This window comes from Ipomoea nil, unplaced genomic scaffold, assembly GCF_001879475.1.
Source record: "Ipomoea nil cultivar Tokyo-kokei standard unplaced genomic scaffold, Asagao_1.1 scaffold2704, whole genome shotgun sequence".
NCBI classification, from domain to species: Eukaryota; Viridiplantae; Streptophyta; class Magnoliopsida; order Solanales; family Convolvulaceae; genus Ipomoea; species Ipomoea nil.
This window is the reverse complement of record NW_017619132.1, coordinates 3,508,533-3,526,823: the sequence shown is the minus strand read 5'-3', so window position 1 is coordinate 3,526,823 and position 18,291 is coordinate 3,508,533. Positions and strand designations below refer to the sequence as shown.

Genomic DNA, 18,291 nt, shown 5'->3' with positions numbered 1-18,291 from the left:
ACAAAAGAAATTGCTTTTGATTTGAGCATATTTCATTTTAGTTAACTTTTGATTTGAGTATATTTCTTTCTCAGTGTTTTTTCGTGTGTTTTTTTTTTTTTGGGTACAATTTTATAAATAATAGAAACGGATAAAAAGATATGAACACAAATATATGATGAAGATAGAACACCAAAAAGAATTGGGACTACCTAAAAGATTGAAAAAGTTATAGTACAAACTATAAAATTGTGAACAAAGAATTTGATTAAAATAATAGCTTATCGTTGGTTGGCATCGTTCAGACTATCCAAACTGAAGTCCAATTATAGCTTTGGGTTAAACATTGTAAAATAACGGGGAAAAAAAAGGGGCACAACACTATTTATTTGGTGTGGTTAAGATCCTTTTCATTTTCTTTTACATTCTAATTTTACAACTAAATTAACAAGGATGGATAAATATATTTAGAGTGAATAATACTCTATAGCATTCTGGTGCCAGAGGCGGCGTGGTTCAATATCCTTTACCAGTCAAGAAGTATCATCTAAGCCACCAGATCTCTCTTGTTCTGCCAAATGCATAAGCATCTCAAGGCGCTTATCGAAAAGCAATGCACTTTCATCTCTTTCGTCGAGTTCAGCAGCTTCAGCTTCGAGCCATTTCTCTCGCAAATCATCCAGAAGGTTCCCTTCGGCTGTGTTCATCTCAGCGCCCGGGGCACTTGGAGCAGTTGTGCGAAGTGTGGAATCCCCTGATGGTGGTGGCAGCGTCAACAGCATTGCCCTGAACTCCAGAGTTTCAGCAAATGTTTCAAAGTTACAAGCAATTGCATCAAGACAATACTCCCGAATCTTCAGAACACCGTACCTACGTGCAAATCGCGTATAAGAAGACCATTTCAAGCAATCTCAGAACAATTTATAGCAAGTAATGTCCATGCCTGCACACGCATGTAAAAGAGCACAGCACCAATGCACAAGCATTCAACTAACATATCATAGAAACAACACATGCGATTTGGCGTAATTAAAATCACATCTCCCCACTACCATAAGGTCTAACAAAAACAGACAAATTGGTCAGGTTGTTGACTTGGTAACCATGAGGTTCCACGTTCGACTCCTAATGGAAGCGGCCTATTGGTCTTCTTGGTTTGAATTGGTTAGTTATGGGCAACCTAGGCTGATTTACCTCCAAGTAGTTCTTCGCCAGCTATGGTCACAAGGCGGGGTTTACTCAATGTACACCCTCGGGTAGTGGCTGCGGGTTTCCCTCGTCACCCAAAAAAAAAAGAGGCAGACATGATTTACATAACAAGAAGTTGCTATGACCTCAGAGTGTTGAGGTTCACTTTAACAAGATTTGACGAGCTGGTTGAGGTCAAATAATAAATTAGTTTAAAAGAAAAGATTAAAACAGGATATCCAGAGTCAACACCAATGTAACCAAGAACCCATTGCAAGATAGTGTTTTAATCGTGCCAAAATGTATTACAATTAAAAGACAAGAGAACAAGGAACACATACATGTCTGACAATATCAGCCAATGGCACAACTCAGCAGGAGGCACCATTTCTAGATGTGGCAGCAAAGCATCTGCTACTGCACGCTTAAGCGGAAATAGCAGGTACCTTGATGCGGCATCAAACAACTCTTCAGACTGATCAAACAAATTATAAACAATGTAATATAAAAAGAATGATTGACTCACACTAACGATGACAAATTACAAATAACAGCGTACCTGATCTGGGTCTATGTCCTTCAAGCCATCAGTATACCTGTAGTTAAGAGAAAATTGTAACAAGTTTCAAGGACATACTCGATTAAGTAAATTCCTCACTAATTTAATGGAATTTACTAGAAAGAAAATAAAAATAGCCAGGATACATAGAGACACACTACCTCCCCACACCCCCTAAAAGCCAATCCCCCGCCCCGGTGCCCCCACCGACCTCATATCACCATTCATCTAGACTCAGATGAGAACAAGGCCAACACCAAAAGACTAGCATAGTCCTAAATTACAAGAGTAATAACAAGGTATGTTCCATCATTTTGTAAATGCAGCAAAAGGTTAGGGAGTGAGAGAGGGAATTGTATTTCTTTATAAAATCATTGCATTATTATTCCTATCAATGCAGTTCAAACCTATAGAGTGCACGAACACCAAAAATTTCCATTTATAATCAAGTACATTTCAGAATGTAGAAAAGAAAAGTAACTCGAATTTTACATTTTGTTTGCTACTTACCAAAAGATTGTTAATCAATAAAAAAATGAAGAGAGAGAGTAACTTACATATACTCTATCATTTTCTCAAAAGCTCCCATACTCAGGTCATGCTCCTCAAGGCATAAAAATGTATTATCAGGTAAGCCATTACTTCCTTCAAGAAAATCCTTCATGCGAGATAATCTTGCCTTAAAGTATTCAGATCTTGCAGCTAAGATCACCTGATGGCAACGAAAAATCTTCTCCTCAACTTTCACACAAACATCAGCAAGATCATCCTCAAAGTCAATCATCTGCGCTGAACCAACAATGGATACAAGACCATCAACATCACTCTCAAGATTCCATTCTCTCTTAGAATTGGCAAGAGAAATTTGAAGCATATGATGTAATGCAGTAGAAAGACGGTCTTCATCTGGAAGTGAAAGTCCCTGCAAAATAAATCGTTTTTGAGAGTTATCTATATCTCTGAGAGCTTTATACTCAGCGTATCTTTGATGAATCAGCTCTTTCTCAAGAAGAATTTGCAACGACTCGCATTTGCAAACTTTGCAAATTCTGACAAGATCTTCCATGTCGTCTACTGCTATCTCAAGTCTATCAGAATAAAAGAAGTGGATGAGGCTGTAAAGAGCAGGATATGATAGCTTTTCCCTTGAGAATCGGATTTCTTTGCGATCCTTCCACTCCATTTGGAATTTTTTCTTGAAAAAAGGTGACCTTGCACTCAAAATGACTCTATGAGCTTCGACAGGCCTCCCCTGCACATAAAACACAACATCTGGTGGAAAGTGGCTGGTGCTGGTAGCTCCATTAGCTGAATTACCTGTTCATTGTATACACCATTTTAAGTACATGAATTAAATTATATAGATTAACACTGTGTAAGAAACACACAAAAAAAATTTTCCAGTGTTGCACAATAATTTAGCTTCCCAAGTTCATTATGAGTTTTGAGGTACTAACCATTCAATTGATTGACTCCTAAATTGTGGTAGTACTGCATAATTTTCTTTTCTAAACTAAACATGACTAGATGGAAACTCCAATGCAAGCACAAGTTTTAGCAACACTAATTGAATTGAACAGGCTAAAGAAGATGTACTAATAGCAAGTAGATATTCCGTGATACAGTAACATAAACAACCTCCATGAGGAAAAAAAAAATAAAAAATTGGTGGGTGAGCTACATTGTATGAAATGGATGATAACAAAATGGAAAAAAAAAAAAATTATAAGAATTTTGTTAAAATGTACTCGGGTGATTGGTGAACCACCCAAAAATACATCAGCAAAAAAGGGGAGCTCCGCATGTCTATACAATTAATCTATATAAACATTCTACCAAGAAAAGAGCACCAAAAAAACTTTAACAAATTTTAAATGGTCATCTGAACTCCTTCAAAACAACATCGGTTTCTCACATTCCACATTAACCAAAGTAAGAAAATGGGGGCCAAATTCCATTCTCTGGTTCTAAAATGATTCCACCCTAAGAGCACATCCTTGACGGATCAAGGAGTCCACTGGATACCTCCCAAATCCCAATGCCAGTATAAGATCAAAACACAGTCTTGTCCCATTACAATGAATAAGAAGATGGTTAGCCATTTCCTCATCTTTGTGACATAGAGAACAGTACTAGCTGATATGAATTATAACTTCCTTCCAAAAATTATCTCCAGTTGAGAATCCCTACATGAAAGCTTCCCAAGTGAACACTAAAACTTCTGGTGGGCAAAAAATGGAACTTATTTATTATTAAGATCTTCTATAACTTTAAGCTAAATTACCTCCAGTCTCTAGGTGGCACTCCTAGAACATAACCTGCATTGCTATCGCTAATTCTCCTCTTTCCTTTCTCTCAATATAGAACCATTCTCATTCCCTTCCCCTGCTTTTATGCAATTTTAAGTATATTTCAAATCCAATTTATCACCTCTTGACCTTTGAAGCCATATTTTCAACTTTGAAACCTAAAATCCACAATCACCTTTAAGACAGTTTGTCCAAACCCTGGATTGAAGCATAAAGTTCCTAATGTTTCTTCTTGCTTCTACACCAATCAGGTTCCACCATCAACCTCCATTTTAATCAATGCATCCTTGTCTTCAAACTTTATTCTCATTATTCAAATCTCCCTTGAAAAGTTCAAATTTTAAGAATGGAGCACTACATCATTTTTTTTTTATAGCGTCAGCTACTAGCCTTCAAAATCAGATTCAGATATATTCATGTAGATATCAATTACTAGGATTGATTTAAAAAAAAAAAAAAAAAAAATCAAAATCGTTGGAGTTTAAACTGTAAGGGAGATTACCTGGAACCAAGGAGTAAGGAGCATCGGAGTTTTGTTCAGCCGCGTAGCCATAAGCATTGGCGGAGCATCCCAAGAAGGTGTCCCTAAGGGCGGCCTGCAAGGGGGCGAGAGGGGGAGGACGAGCCTCAAAGGCCTTGAGGAGCTTGCGGACCTTGAGATTGAGGGCGGCGTAGTGGCAACGGTCGCCGTCAAAGGTGTGCTCGGAGCAAATGGCGCCGCATTCAAGGAGCATCCGGGCGGCGTCGAGGTGACCTGCGAGACATGCGTAATAGAGCGCGACGGAGTCCCAGCGGTCTCTGGCGTTAACATTGACGCCGGACTCGAGCAGGTAGCGGAGGCGGTCGACATCGCCGGCCCTAGAAGCCTCGAAAACGTCGCCGTATGGGACTTTCTTCAACGGAACTGAAGACTGGAAGTCTTCCGGTTGTAGATCAATGTCGTCCAAGTCCGACATGGATTGATGCACAATTTCAGCATTTCACTCACTGCAGCATTTCCCTATTTTCTGCTTCTATTTTTTTTAATTAAATTAATTGAAAATATTATATGCAGGGATAAATGCAACGTATATTAATACTTCATTCCTCCCGTTGGAGGGGAGGAATTATGTAGGAAAGGAATTGTAATTCTATTGGAGTTGAATTACTAGGAATAAAGTGGGAATTTAAATTCCAATGTTTGGTTGATAGAAATAGAATTACTGGGAATTTCAATTTCAATGTTTGGTATACATGGGAATTGAAAGGAATAAGTAGTATAAAGTCCAAAATGCTCATTGTTGTTGTTAAAAGGAAAGATCAGACATTCATTTTAGGTTAAAAAAGAGAAGGGTAATTTTGTCTCATCAGTATTTTTTTTTTCTAAAATCTCAGGAATTAAAATATCAGGGGCACATGGGATTTTAATTCCATGAAAATGGGGGAATTGCAATTCCATGCAATTCCCTCCAACCAAACTACAGAATTTAATGGCCTTTGGAATTAGGTGGAAATTAAGTGAGAAGGGAATTTAAAATCCCTCCAACCAAACGCCCTAGTTAGAGTTTTTTGCATTTTTAGTCCCACGACTATAGTGACACTGACAGAATTGATCCACGACTTTTGAACCTTGCAAGTTTAGTCCACGACTATTGATTTTTTTGCAAAAATGGTCCTTCCGGCCACTTTTCCGTCAAAATTTCACTGGAAAAAAAAATTCTCTATTTTTAGCCGGGTTAAAATTGACATTTTACTTATCTCAAAAAATTAAAAGAAAAAAAATTGATATTTAACTACATACAATATTACTGGGCTACATACTACTGCCCCAGGCGGCGGAGTACATGTACCACTCCAATGCTGCTGCCGGATAACCCAACTAGCCCGGGGAACGCCATGGCCGCTCCGCCGCTTACTGACAGCCCTGTCTGCTCCAGGAACTCCGCCGCCTGGGGCAGTAGTATGTAGCCCAGTAATATTGTATGTAGTCAAATATCAATGTTTTTCTTTTAATTTTTTGAGATAAGTAAAAAGTCAATTTTAACCCGGCTAAAAATGGAGAATTTTTTTTTTCCGGTGAAATTTTGACGAAAAAGTGGCCGGAAGGACCATTTTTGCAAAAAAATCAATAGTCGTAGACTAAAATTGCAAGGTTCAAAAGTCGTGGATCAATTCTGTCAGTGCCACTATAGTCGTGGGACTAAAAGTGCAAAAAACTCGGAATAAAAAATACTTGGTTTTCAAAAAAAAAAAAAAAAATACTTCTTTTATTTATCTTATTTGTTTGAGGAATAAGGTTCAAATTGACCATGAGCGTAACCTGAAAATGTAAAGGTCACTGAACAAAAAAAAAAATGTAATTAGGTTACTGAACACCCCAAATATATGCAATAGTTATCATCTATTTCATTCTAATGTAGCGTGAGTTGACATTTTTAATAATTTTAATAAAAAAAAAATAAAATAAAAATTAAAAATATATTTTTTTAAAACGCCGGGGTGGCCGCCGGTCACCACCTTTCCCGCCTCCCTCATTCTTCGTCTCCGGTTGGCATATATAATCTCACAATATAATCAATTTGTTCATTTAAATTTTAAATTTACAAAATTATTTGTGTAATTTATCTACAAAAACCCTCTAGAGAATTATAACGGTTGATATTTAGCAGATTCTATCATCCAAAGACTATGTTCACCGTTAGGTTAATAACGGAAGATATTCATAAAATTCCACACTATTGACTGTCAAGGCTTGATCATGTGTCATTGCTTATAATCTGCCACTCAATAATCAACGAGGCAAACTGGCCACACTGTAACTAAGGTTCCTGGTAGGTTTCAAATGTTAAGCAGAAATCCTACGAGAAATCAAAGTTTCCACAGCTAAGAAGGCAAGAAAGATGAAAGCTTTCATTTACTGATTTACAACAACAACAACACTGATGATAATTTAAGTACACAGAGTTGCAAAACTCTACACTTCCACAAACAACTCATCACCAATCTGGGATTCCACTCCTTAACTGCTAAATATAAGGCAGTACTATACAAGCACAATGTTTTGTGACTTTTGTCTCCTGATCGGGCAGCGAGCCGAAAAGGATTTTTTTCTTTATATAGTACACTTACAAGGTTGCCTAAGAAACCGCCGCTATTTGTCTTCCCCGTTTAAGGAGTGCAGCCGCCTTGATCTCTCGTCGAGCTCTGCCAAGACTGCTGGTTCCTGCTTTTTCCTCTGTCTTGATATACTTGTGGTCATCATAAACCCGATCTTGTCAAAAGCAACCTGCAATGTTCGGGGAGAAATGCTTCGCTTAGAAGAGCCGTTGAATCATAACCAGCAGTCAGAAACCGCTCAGCATTCACCAAAAGAATCAACTTTTGTGCACCAAAATCAACAACCAATAGGACCTTGTTCGAGATTTCATGGGAAAATAACTGAGCATTCTGGCAAGCAATGCCAAGTAGTACATCACAGTTTACGGAGAATGGGGAGTAGAGGTGAGCAAGAAAGTTTTACTGTCAATAAATCATCAGGATCAAAAAGGTGGTGTGTCGTTCTCTGTATGATATTTATTACATCTCCAACTTGATGTGCCAATAGCATCTCTTCCTCGCACATCTACAGTTATTGCCATTTAAAACTTCATTAACACAAATACCTTCCGGTTTTCTGAGAGCCAAAAGGTCATCTCTGAACAAGATTGAAGACAAAAGATACAAACAAATTTACCTTAAAAATTGCCAATGCCACATGAAACAGGACCTTTGCACCTTCATAGAATAGAACATCCCAGACACGCAAGGTTGTCTGAAATCACATTAAATGTTCGTAATTGTTAAGTAGGTCACATCTAACGAAGCAGGTATACCTTTATAAGTACAAGCAGATGTTTACGGGTGCAGGAAAGGCAATATGTAATTATTAACCTCAGAAGGCAAACTCTTGGAGAAGAGACATAGAAACCATTCGGTGCATACGAGAGAAACATCAAACTCCAAAGCATCCAAATGTGAGGCTATCCTGCATTATTGTCATTGTCAACTTTAAGAACCAGCAAGAGACGAAATTGAAAAGTTAACAAATACATAGAAGCTACGTTTTCAAAATTCAGAAAAAAGCAGACACCTTGGGCACTTTTTTCTTAACAAATCCTTAAACACTCTTTGTTCGACATGGCATCCAGATAAGTTATATGTATAACAATCGTTAACCAGCACATTCTCTAAAAGGACAGCAAGCATCCAGAAAGCATCTTCTTCGGTTTTCATCACAAGCAACAGTAAAGCTGCAACAAAATTTAAGCCCTGCACGAGAATTCACTGACCAGGTCAGAGTTTAACGAAGTTAGAAAACACATTTTCCACTTTCTCAAGTAAAAACTTCTTTACACCCATTTATTCACATATAAAAGCACTTCGGATAAACAAGGAGAAAGCACTAAACAAACTCTATAACTGGGGAAAAAAAGAAACACACAAACAAACTAGCGAACAACACTAACTAATTCAACATCCCTCTCCCTTATATTGAACTTAAACCCTTGCATAGATTGAAGACATTAAAATCATAAATACAAACATCTGATAGACTTCCCAAAACAGATGTATAATATAGTTACGTATAAATCAAACTCTAGGGTAAGATCTAGCCAAAAGATTATACTGAACAAAAGGTTCTTGTGTAATTATATGGCCGCCTTTATCACAATGGTCCAAAAGCTTTAAATTTTACTTTTCTCAAAAAGCAAACATATGACAAAAATCCCATAATTTGTCTCCTTTTTTTCGGGGAGATATTGAATCCACCTGACAGTAGCCAACATCAGAATCACGGAAAGAATACACAACAAGAACACGCCTAAGAGCAGCATGACCCTCTGGAGTGTCCAACCATGGGTGACCAGGGAAAGTACGCGGCAAGTCCTGCAAAAAGGATAAACATTAGAATAATGTTCAAACTATGCACTCCAAAGGCTCATAAAACAATGTTTTTTCAGCAGTACACATGGGCTTGGTATTTATACTTAACCTTTGACCTTGAGGATGGGAAACCAAGTCAACCTAGTTATCCAACAGTTGGCACCTAAGAATTTTATGGTTGGTAGTAAATCAATTTTGAGTTTCAATATTAAAGATCCATCCTTCCCAATTATCTCGATAAGACGATAACTAGTTGTGCTTACTTTGTTAAGAACAGTCACATAAGGAAAAAAAATGATAGTTGTATTCCAGGATTTTGTGGGATAAAGTAGGTCCATTTGAGATATATCTAACTACTTAAATGACTTATCATAATAAGCAGACTGTCAAATGTGTTTCCACACACCGACAAATTTCAGAAGCTTAAGTCCAAAGGTCAGCGAAATTCAGGTTTTGTAGTGGTTTTCAAAGAATTGATGAAATTAATAAGCTGTGAAGAATTTCTCAAACTAGTCTCATTATCTAACACATCTTAGACATCTTCCATGTGCAACATTAGTCAGTACATGCCTTCTAGATTGATAATATTTTTGTGTATGCATACATTCAGTGAGGAAAGTTGACGACTGCTCACTATGCACCACTCAACTTCCAAGTTCCAATCAAGCAGGTTACTGTAACAATCTTCCATATAATATAATATACCATATATTATTTTTAAGTGGTTGTGGTGCAAGTATATGACTGAGTCAATAATCTGTTTAGTTAGATAAGATGGCTCAGATATTCAGTTTGGTTTTAACTAACTATCTGCTTATAAGTTATAATGATGGCACATAGGCTTCTAAGCAAAACGGTCCTCCCACAGCTCCTATAGACAGAACACACTACAGCATTTAGTAATCAGGAGAGAAATGGTAGACAAAACGACTCTACAAGTCTCGATTGCTCAAGCTTCCACTACTACGAGGTTAGACTTAGCCTCCACGTGATTTAAGTTTATGTTAATATACATTTATATCTAACAGTTACTTGTTTTCTTTCGTTTGACAAAGTAACAAGACTGGAACTTTCATTCAGGACTCAACTACCAGCATTGAACCAATCAACAAAGCATAATCCAAAAAGAAGCATTTAAATAATAGAGAGGCAAAGAGGAGGCACTGACATGGTCAATCTGCTTGGTGGCAGGAGTGACCTTGTCTTGGACGGCCTTGGTGAGATCATCGTAATAGCTTTCCGGGACGGTGGATTTCTTCTTGGCAGCACCGGAGAGGGAAAACCACACCTTGGGTCTGAGGACCGGAGGGATGCCTTTCCGGATGAGGCGCTTGAGGGTGATGGCATTGACAAGGGCAGAGAACTTGAGGGAAGACTTGAGGCTGGAAGAAACATGAGTGTTGAGATACCAATTTGCGCCCTTGTTGGCCTCCAGGGACCACCATACTCGCCCCTGCTGCCTCACCTTCTCCCTAACCTCATTCAGCACATTCACATCATCCACATTCCCCTCCACCGTGAACCCATACAAATCCTGGAATTTCACCGTCAGATTCGCCCTCCTCGCGTGGATGCTCGGCCGGAGTGTCGTGATATGCGATCCGTACTCCAACCCCAACTCTTTCAGGCTCTGTGCGTGCGCTTTTGAGCCATACATTTCTTTCTTCCCTTTCTTCTCAGTTAATAACAACAACAGTGAATACTTTTCAAGCTCAATCAATCAACAACGGAGGAGACATGGTTTCAGACTTTCATCTATCAATTTTCAGTTTACAAATGAAGATTAGAGAAGCAGATGAATGCACAAACAAAAAAACTTACCAAAATAGGTAGATACATACAATTATATGTACACAAGTACGAGTGGCGAAGACTCGTCAGGTTTCAGCAGACGAGCTTAGAGCAAGGTGCGGCCATTGATGGAGATTCGATTGGTGTGTTCATCATCATTCCAAGACAAAAATGAAAAACAGAGAAGAAAGGAGTATCCCGAGACTCTAGAGGAAGTCCATTTTCTCTATGGGGCCATGAAGTATGAATATATCTGCTCTCATTTAAATTTAAATTTGTCAAGTAATTTGTGTTAAGTGACTCTTTTTTAGGGAAGGTTACAAGATTAAATTTAGATAATGGAGTATTGACTCTTTAGACTGTAACAGATACAAGAAAGTATAGAACATATACTATTTTGTAATAGCTAATAATATTTAAAATATTAAAAAAAAAAAAAAAAAAAAAAAAAAAAAAAAAACTACCATTTCAAAAATTTTACTCCGACAGGGTAGGTTTGGTTGTTGAGATAATATGACGTTTTTGAAATTTTGGCATAATTCAAATGTAACGGAATGAAACTTTTTATGAACATCACAAAAATGAACTAAAAATTAATATGAACCAAATGTAAAGTAGGGTGTCAGTGCAAAATTTTAATTAGATTCGTATATTATATTAGATAATTTTATATCTAATTTAAAAACGTTTTGATTTTAAAATACATTTATATATAAAATGATAGGGTACATAACGGTCTTCAAATATTTGTACTATTAAATTTGCGCCATGCAACTGCTAGTAAAGTAAAATTTATTAAAAAAAAATGTTTTTATTAGATGATGAGTTATTATTATAATTGTTCCCTCACCATCATCACATAGCACGTTCTTACTACTTTTTAAGTATTATTATTTGAATTATTAACACATAATCAATTATTATCACTTCTTTTTTCTCCATAAATATCCATAATAACTCTATTTCTTAATTTTCCTTCTTTTTTAGGTGTTCTTTCAATTTTTTTTTATTTAATTCTGAATAAATGTATCATAAATAAATATCTGATAAGACGATAAGTACTTGTATTTATTTATTATCCACCTACCTTGAAAGAAACTGTTATTTAGTACACCTTACCCGCTTCCACTACATATTGAGTACTCATTACGGGTATGTCTATTGTGAATGGAGAATACTTTTACACGTGAACAAATAAATATTAATAAAGATCATAGAATAATTTTTTTAATACAAATAACATTACCTTATTTTATAAATATGCTAAATAATTAAATTAAATATTAAATATACAATATATAAATAAATACCCAATTTAGATTTTGATACGTATATACCACTTGAATAGACAGCTCAACTAGTCACAGAGATAAAAACGAGTATCCGTAATTAATTACAGTACTATATAATTAGTTTATACTTATAATATTAGGGGATTTTGAATTCATTCTAAACAAGTTTCTATTTTAGATTTTAGAATATTGGCTCGCCCATATCTACAAAACAATGATGAATTTCTTCATTGGGAACAATAATACTTGGATGTAATTAAACTTTAATCAAGCTCTATAACCACTATATTACAACTCACAACTCAGGCAGCAAGCACCAGAACCTTGATGGTTCCCTGGCTGTTAGCAGCTAGCATTGTAGGGCTATCACTCTTCCAGCATACTGCACTGATGAAGAAAGACGTTACGTCTTCATCGGCTTCGTCTACGTCTGGGGAACCAAACCTATGCCAAGTCACAGGTTTCGAGATTGCCTGGAAGCCGCAGGTTATCATAAACTTGTTAAATTTTCATTAAAAGGATAACAAAATGAGTTGATTTTTATATGCTCCCCTAGTAAAGAAGGGGTTGTTTGAAGAATGAAGAGATGATGCTGACCTTGTGGTAGACAAAAACCTCATTGGTTTCACTGCCGCAAGAAATGAATTCGTTGCTCACAGAGAGACCGACAAAATTTTTCTCATTTGTATGCCCTCTAAATACACGAACCTGCAAGATCAGTTACAGACACACTGAGAAAATGTAACACCAGTGATGAAAGATTCTATCATCTTAGAAAATGTACACAAAGAAAAGCCACCCGAGATCGGTGGCAGCACAGCAGTGCTGCCGTGTGAAAGATTCTATCATCTTAGATAATGTACTTACAGGTGAATTATCTTTTACATCCCATAGTCGCAGAGTGCTGTCAGTTGATGCTGATGCAAGCTCATGGCTAGACAAAAATTTTACATATGAAACAGCTTTTTTGTGGCCACTGAAAATATGGAGTGGAGCGCTGGTGTTTCTCAGGTCATAATAATGGATGTGATGGTCTGCTGAGCCAACCTGCAAATGACACAGATATATATGAAACCAATCAAAAAAGCAGGAAATAAATTACAAAACTGATAGTATGGATGTAGACCATTCCACCAGATATTAGACATCAAGCCTGAATTCAACGGGTCCCGCCCCCCAAAACACAATACACACAGAGACCTTAAAATAACCTACCGCAACATGAAAACTAGATCCGGGATTATATTTCACACAGCATATATTTGCCTTCATGTCAATATTAAGGGCACTTGCTTCTTGCTTTGTGCACCAGACTTTAACCTGAAATAGCATAGAATAATGTGCACAGCCTTAGAAGATGGTAAAAATAGTGCAGCTATCATTTCTCTAAAAGAATTCAAAACAGCATGAGCAGCATTCAAATTCAAGATTAGAAAGATGTTACTGACATCGAGAAACCATTTATAAATTATAGCTACAGGTTAGAAAAAAGCAGTACTACACTGCAGAGAGTAAGAGGCATGTGTTCAATACCTTACAATCATCACTACCGGATACAAGCATTGAGGGATCTGTTCGAGAAAAATCGACACTCCATGCCCGTTTTTCATGTTCTTCATATTCCATAACACTCTGAATGCCAAAAGGCCCAAATGAATAATAGGTAAGAACAAAAGTTCAGAAAAAATGCATAACTTCAACAGTTCTCTTCCTATAAAAACACAAAATTTATTAGTTGAAACATAAGCAGAAAATATATCAGTTGAAACATTAATACATTTACCTGTCTCGTAGTCACATCCCAGACAGTCACTATTCCATCGTAATCACTACTAGCAATGTGGTTTTTAGTGTACTTGTTCCAGCTCAAGCAGCTAAGCTTGGATCGAGTTGACATCTCTACAACAGGACAGTGCGCATCTGCAGGTTCATTCACAACCTGAAATTCCAAAAAAAAAAAAAAAAAAAAAACACAAAGACCACGTCACTGGACTATAGGAAGTATTACAATCCAAACACCCAACCTTATTCAAGGGTTTATTAAAGATGCAACTACAGCTAGCCACCACAAAGAGGCCAAATTTGACCTTAGCATAAATATATATGGCAGTATGGCACATATATAAGAGCATTATCTAGCTTTTCTGTTGACAGTAAAGCAAAAACTTATCAAGGCAGCATCCCACACGAGCGCATAGTAGGCCACAAACAGTCAGCCCATTGCACCAATCTTTCTAGGAGAAATAGTGGAAATTCCATAACATGATTTACATTGCTTGATTCCAATGCTTGAACACTACTTACCGATGCTCCTAGTCTGTTCAACTCATTCTAAAATAACAAGGAATGCCTCTATTTTAATTATGCAGCATGATTCTTATAACTAGAACTAGAACATAGTGAGTTCACAACAGAGCTTGTATGAAAGATTCCAATTTCGTTAGGTTTGTGGATTCTATATAAACTATGAGGCTGCATAGGTTTCTCCTAAACTACTTTCCAGAAGATTCAAGAACAAAAAAGACCATCTAACATATGCAAGGAACAAAGCACCAAATTCACAGCTTACCGAAGAGAAATCAAATACTTTGATGCGTCGTGAAACTCCAGCAGTAGCAAACAATTCATCATCACGATCAAATTCTATACTGCAATTAAACAAAGGCAGATTTATGACCTTAAGCAGATTTGATCATTTGAGATAGGACAAACGTCATCATTTCTATCATGACCATTCCCAGTATGTTGTGTACATATATCCATAAATTTCAGTGCTGGCCGATCTTAAAGAAAAATCATTTCCATTTACTAAGCCATTTATTTCTCAGAATAAAGGTTTACAACAAATATGTTCTTTCAGAAGTCTGAACTCTCTCTCTCTCTCTCTGTATATGCATCCTCTATCCAACTGCTATATTAAAAAAAATAAAATAAAATAAAATAAATGCTGAAGAATCCTTTTCTTGAATGATCCATTTCACATCAGTGTCATATTATAGGAAATAAGTAAAAATATTTCAAGCCAATGCACCTTTTATTGATAAGAATCAACTTACCTAGAGACAATATTAGCTGAGTGAAAAATATCTCCATGCCTTAGCTCAGCAATAACTCTTAGTCGACTGTAGCAAACCACAATGATGTGATTGTGTGAATAAATAGAAGTTAGAGAATCTAATATCAAGGATCCTTTGAAGAAATGGTTGTGATTTGTGAGTACATAAGGATCTTTTCAAGTGGGAACTGGTAAATTTACCTATAGCGTGTGAATGTACTCAGTACAGACTGGAATTCTGACAGACCAGCACTGTAACCTTCTCTTCGCGTAACATTTTGGTCCCTCTCTTCCTTATTTTGTAACTGGTTTGCCAACTGGCGTCTCTTTTGCAAATAACATTCTTGCAGATCATTGAACTACAGACAGATGAAAATTATTCATCAAGAAATGAGAAAATGAATGCTCATGGCAATGTAGAATACAATTAGTCCATAAACATCAAAAGTAGTTTAAAAATTCAATCCCTTGCAAAACACTATTAACTCTCTCTCTCTCTCTCTCACACACACACACACATAACAATAAATATCTTGAATTTATTGCCCATAGTCAGACAGCTGGCAGAAAGGCAACATAAATGTTAAATTGAATGACGTGTAACATCATATTTTGGAAAATAATGAAATATGCAAGGTTGCATTAATGCCGAGCAGTGTGTGGATAAATCATGTTCACACCACATACATTACAAATTTACAATCAATCATTGAACAAAGATTACATACAGAAACTAAACCAGAAAGCTGAGTGATAGAAAGGTGTCAATTTAGGAGGCCATTCACAACTACAAATACCTGTGCATGAACACGTTTTTTCCTCATGACAGCTAGACCAGATTGACTCATGTGCTGTGAATTCAATTCAGTGACAGAAACATCCTTCCTTTGGGAACCATCCATTTTTTTGTACATCAAGTTCCCAGATGCTAATCCTCCATGTGCAGAACGGGAGGAGGGGAAAAGACCAATTGTATTCCTATCAACTGATGAAGAGCGAGATTTTGACCCCAAAGGATCATCTGCAAGCATTCGTAGTTTCATAGAGTACCTGTCCCTTGCCCGGTACAGCTCTATTCTATGTCTCTCCACAGCATTTACATCCTCTTTAATGTACTGGAGATCATTTTGTATCTAGAAGAAGCAGAGGGGAAAACAATCCAGTAATGATTTTCTTATTACATAAAGCAAGTCAGAAAGCTCAACAGTTAAAAGGTCCTCACAGATTTAGGAGATGATGAAAATTTTGGTAATATAAGCAACAAAACAAAAAATTGAAAGATGCCCACAAATATAATCATTATTTGACTATAATCCCTATTCAAGAATTTTAAGTATTAAGTAAATTTGCCTCGTTTTTTGTTTCACCCTTTTTTTGCTTTCCTGCTTAACTAATTTTCAGTTTTTTGGGAGAACAGATGATGGTTAGGAGAACAATCACAAACCTCATTCAGCTCATCAACTTTTTTCTTCTTTAACATGTGTAAGAACTCGAGTAGAATTTGCATGTTTCGTTCTGCTTCTTCCTGTTCCAGCTTTCTCTTTTTTTCTGCCAAAATTGTCAATAGAACATCCAGCTCCTTAATCGACACTTCACAACCCTGTCTAAGGATAGAAGTATTAAATTCAAGTTTCAGTGTAAACCAACATTGACAAAAGATATTTATAGTATAGAGGTTGCATATTTTATGGCATAGAAAATGCCTTGAAAACACTAAGAAGTAAGAAACTGGATTCATTACATAGTCATATATTGCATGTTTCTATGCTAAGATACACTGAATGAAATAAATTCACCTTTTTCAAGTTAATACCAAAGAAATCCTTATGCTCAAATGAATAAAATCTTTTGTTGAATGTGGAAAATAATAACCTAAAACAATTAAAAGATTTAGAAAAGATAACCATCAATTTGAGATAAAACTCACCTGTTCTATTGAATGACGAAATTGCTCTACAGGAGATGCAGTTTTCGAAATTTGATGAGCAGATGTCTTCTTCAATAGCTACAAATGTGGTACAGAGAAACCTTTAACAAAAAGCTGCATTGTGAAGTAAATTATTTCAAGATGCAAACCATGTAAATAGAACTCTAAATTAATGCTTTCAGAATTCATTTGCTAAGGCAAAATAAAAATCGAAAACACTAAAATTAAATTGGAACTTAAGTCACCAAGTCAAGGGCTCATATGAAATATGAGAACTAACACTCCCAAGTGCAGTGCTCTCAATCAATAATCAGTGAAGTGGTGAATGGGACACCCAATGACATTCAAGGCACTCAAATAGTGAAATTAATTTTCAGTTTAAATTTAGCATTCAATCATAAAATTTGGTGGCATAACATGTCATCATGATTCATGCAGGCTGCAGCACACATCATTTTTCCCCTCTTATGTACAAATCAATGAATCAATCTAATAAAAAATATATATGAAAACAATACCCGAAAATTAAGATAAAACTTAAAACATAAACAGAAAAAAACTGGAAAAGCATTTTTCTAGCCCTGAGAACAAGCATAAGCTCTGGAGCATTACAATATATAAAAATAATATAACGCACTTAGATTTTTAACTGCAAAGTACAACGAGCTTCAATGCTAGTAGCCATGGATGTAATAATTATAGATTTATATTTAGCATATATTACTTATCAAAAATAATAATACTTAAAAATCTTCTAAAATCAGTTGCGTGTGTGTGGGAGGGGGGAAGGAGCAAACCTTGTCGAGGAGGAAATTGGGGTAAAGTTGGGCGGTGGTGAGATAATGGGAGCAGCAAGGGCAGTCGCTCTTGTTGTGGAGATGAGTGACGATGCACATATAGCAGAAGCTATGGCCGCAGGAAGTCAGGAATGCATCTTTGATGATCTGCATACATATCGGACACAGCAACTCCCTATCTAGCTCTGGCTCCATTCCCGACGGCGTCGCCTCGTCCCGGTGACTGATGCTCGGTTCCTCGGCGTTCCTGGCCTTCACCGCCGGAACCACTGCGCCGACCATCGAACTCTCCCCCTCGCACTCACCCTCTCGCTCCCCCATATTTACAGAGTAGAGAGAAATCTCTGTGTGTGTGTGTTTTACGGTGTCGGAATTGAGACACTACGGTGATGAGAATCAGAATCCGTTTATTGAGGGAAGAAAGGGGCGTTGTGTGGATGAGAAAGCCGACCAGCGGCTGAGGCCCACCAGCCTGAGATTTAGTGGATGTGA

The 18,291-nt window shown here is 36.8% G+C and overlaps 3 protein-coding genes across 5 annotated transcripts; all 3 read right to left on the bottom strand.

Moving 5' to 3' along the window:
- Positions 1-341: 341 nt before the first annotated feature.
- LOC109155986 (BTB/POZ domain-containing protein At2g04740) lies at positions 342-5,069 on the bottom strand. Its single transcript, XM_019303727.1, has 5 exons — positions 4,538-5,069; positions 2,284-3,043; positions 1,727-1,763; positions 1,509-1,642; positions 342-849 (listed from the first exon to the last, which is right to left on the bottom strand). Exons 1-5 carry the CDS (start codon positions 4,989-4,991, stop codon positions 513-515), a joined length of 1,722 nt encoding a protein of 573 aa, XP_019159272.1. The 5' UTR covers positions 4,992-5,069; the 3' UTR covers positions 342-512.
- Positions 5,070-6,903: 1,834 nt separating this feature from the next.
- LOC109155987 (growth hormone-regulated TBC protein 1-like) lies at positions 6,904-10,961 on the bottom strand. Of its 3 annotated transcripts, none has more exons than XM_019303728.1 (8): positions 10,759-10,961; positions 10,106-10,609; positions 8,824-8,940; positions 8,144-8,322; positions 7,945-8,038; positions 7,748-7,825; positions 7,535-7,636; positions 6,904-7,300 (listed from the first exon to the last, which is right to left on the bottom strand). In XM_019303728.1, the coding sequence occupies exons 1-8, from the start codon at positions 10,774-10,776 to the stop codon at positions 7,166-7,168; spliced, it is 1,227 nt and encodes a 408-aa protein (XP_019159273.1). In that variant the 5' UTR covers positions 10,777-10,961; the 3' UTR covers positions 6,904-7,165. The 3 variants fall into 3 exon arrangements, with proteins under 3 accessions (XP_019159273.1, XP_019159275.1, XP_019159274.1); XM_019303730.1 differs by having other exon boundaries at positions 10,106-10,692; positions 10,779-10,961; XM_019303729.1 differs by having other exon boundaries at positions 10,106-10,692; positions 10,759-10,960.
- A 1,156-nt stretch (positions 10,962-12,117) lies between these two features.
- Positions 12,118-18,284, bottom strand: LOC109155985 (E3 ubiquitin-protein ligase COP1). The gene is made up of 13 exons (XM_019303726.1): positions 17,800-18,284; positions 17,003-17,080; positions 16,520-16,675; positions 15,873-16,208; positions 15,277-15,434; positions 15,077-15,142; positions 14,590-14,668; positions 13,804-13,959; positions 13,554-13,652; positions 13,236-13,340; positions 12,888-13,067; positions 12,618-12,728; positions 12,118-12,493 (listed from the first exon to the last, which is right to left on the bottom strand). Exons 1-13 carry the CDS (start codon positions 18,118-18,120, stop codon positions 12,323-12,325), a joined length of 2,016 nt encoding a protein of 671 aa, XP_019159271.1. The 5' UTR covers positions 18,121-18,284; the 3' UTR covers positions 12,118-12,322.
- Positions 18,285-18,291: the final 7 nt, after the last annotated feature.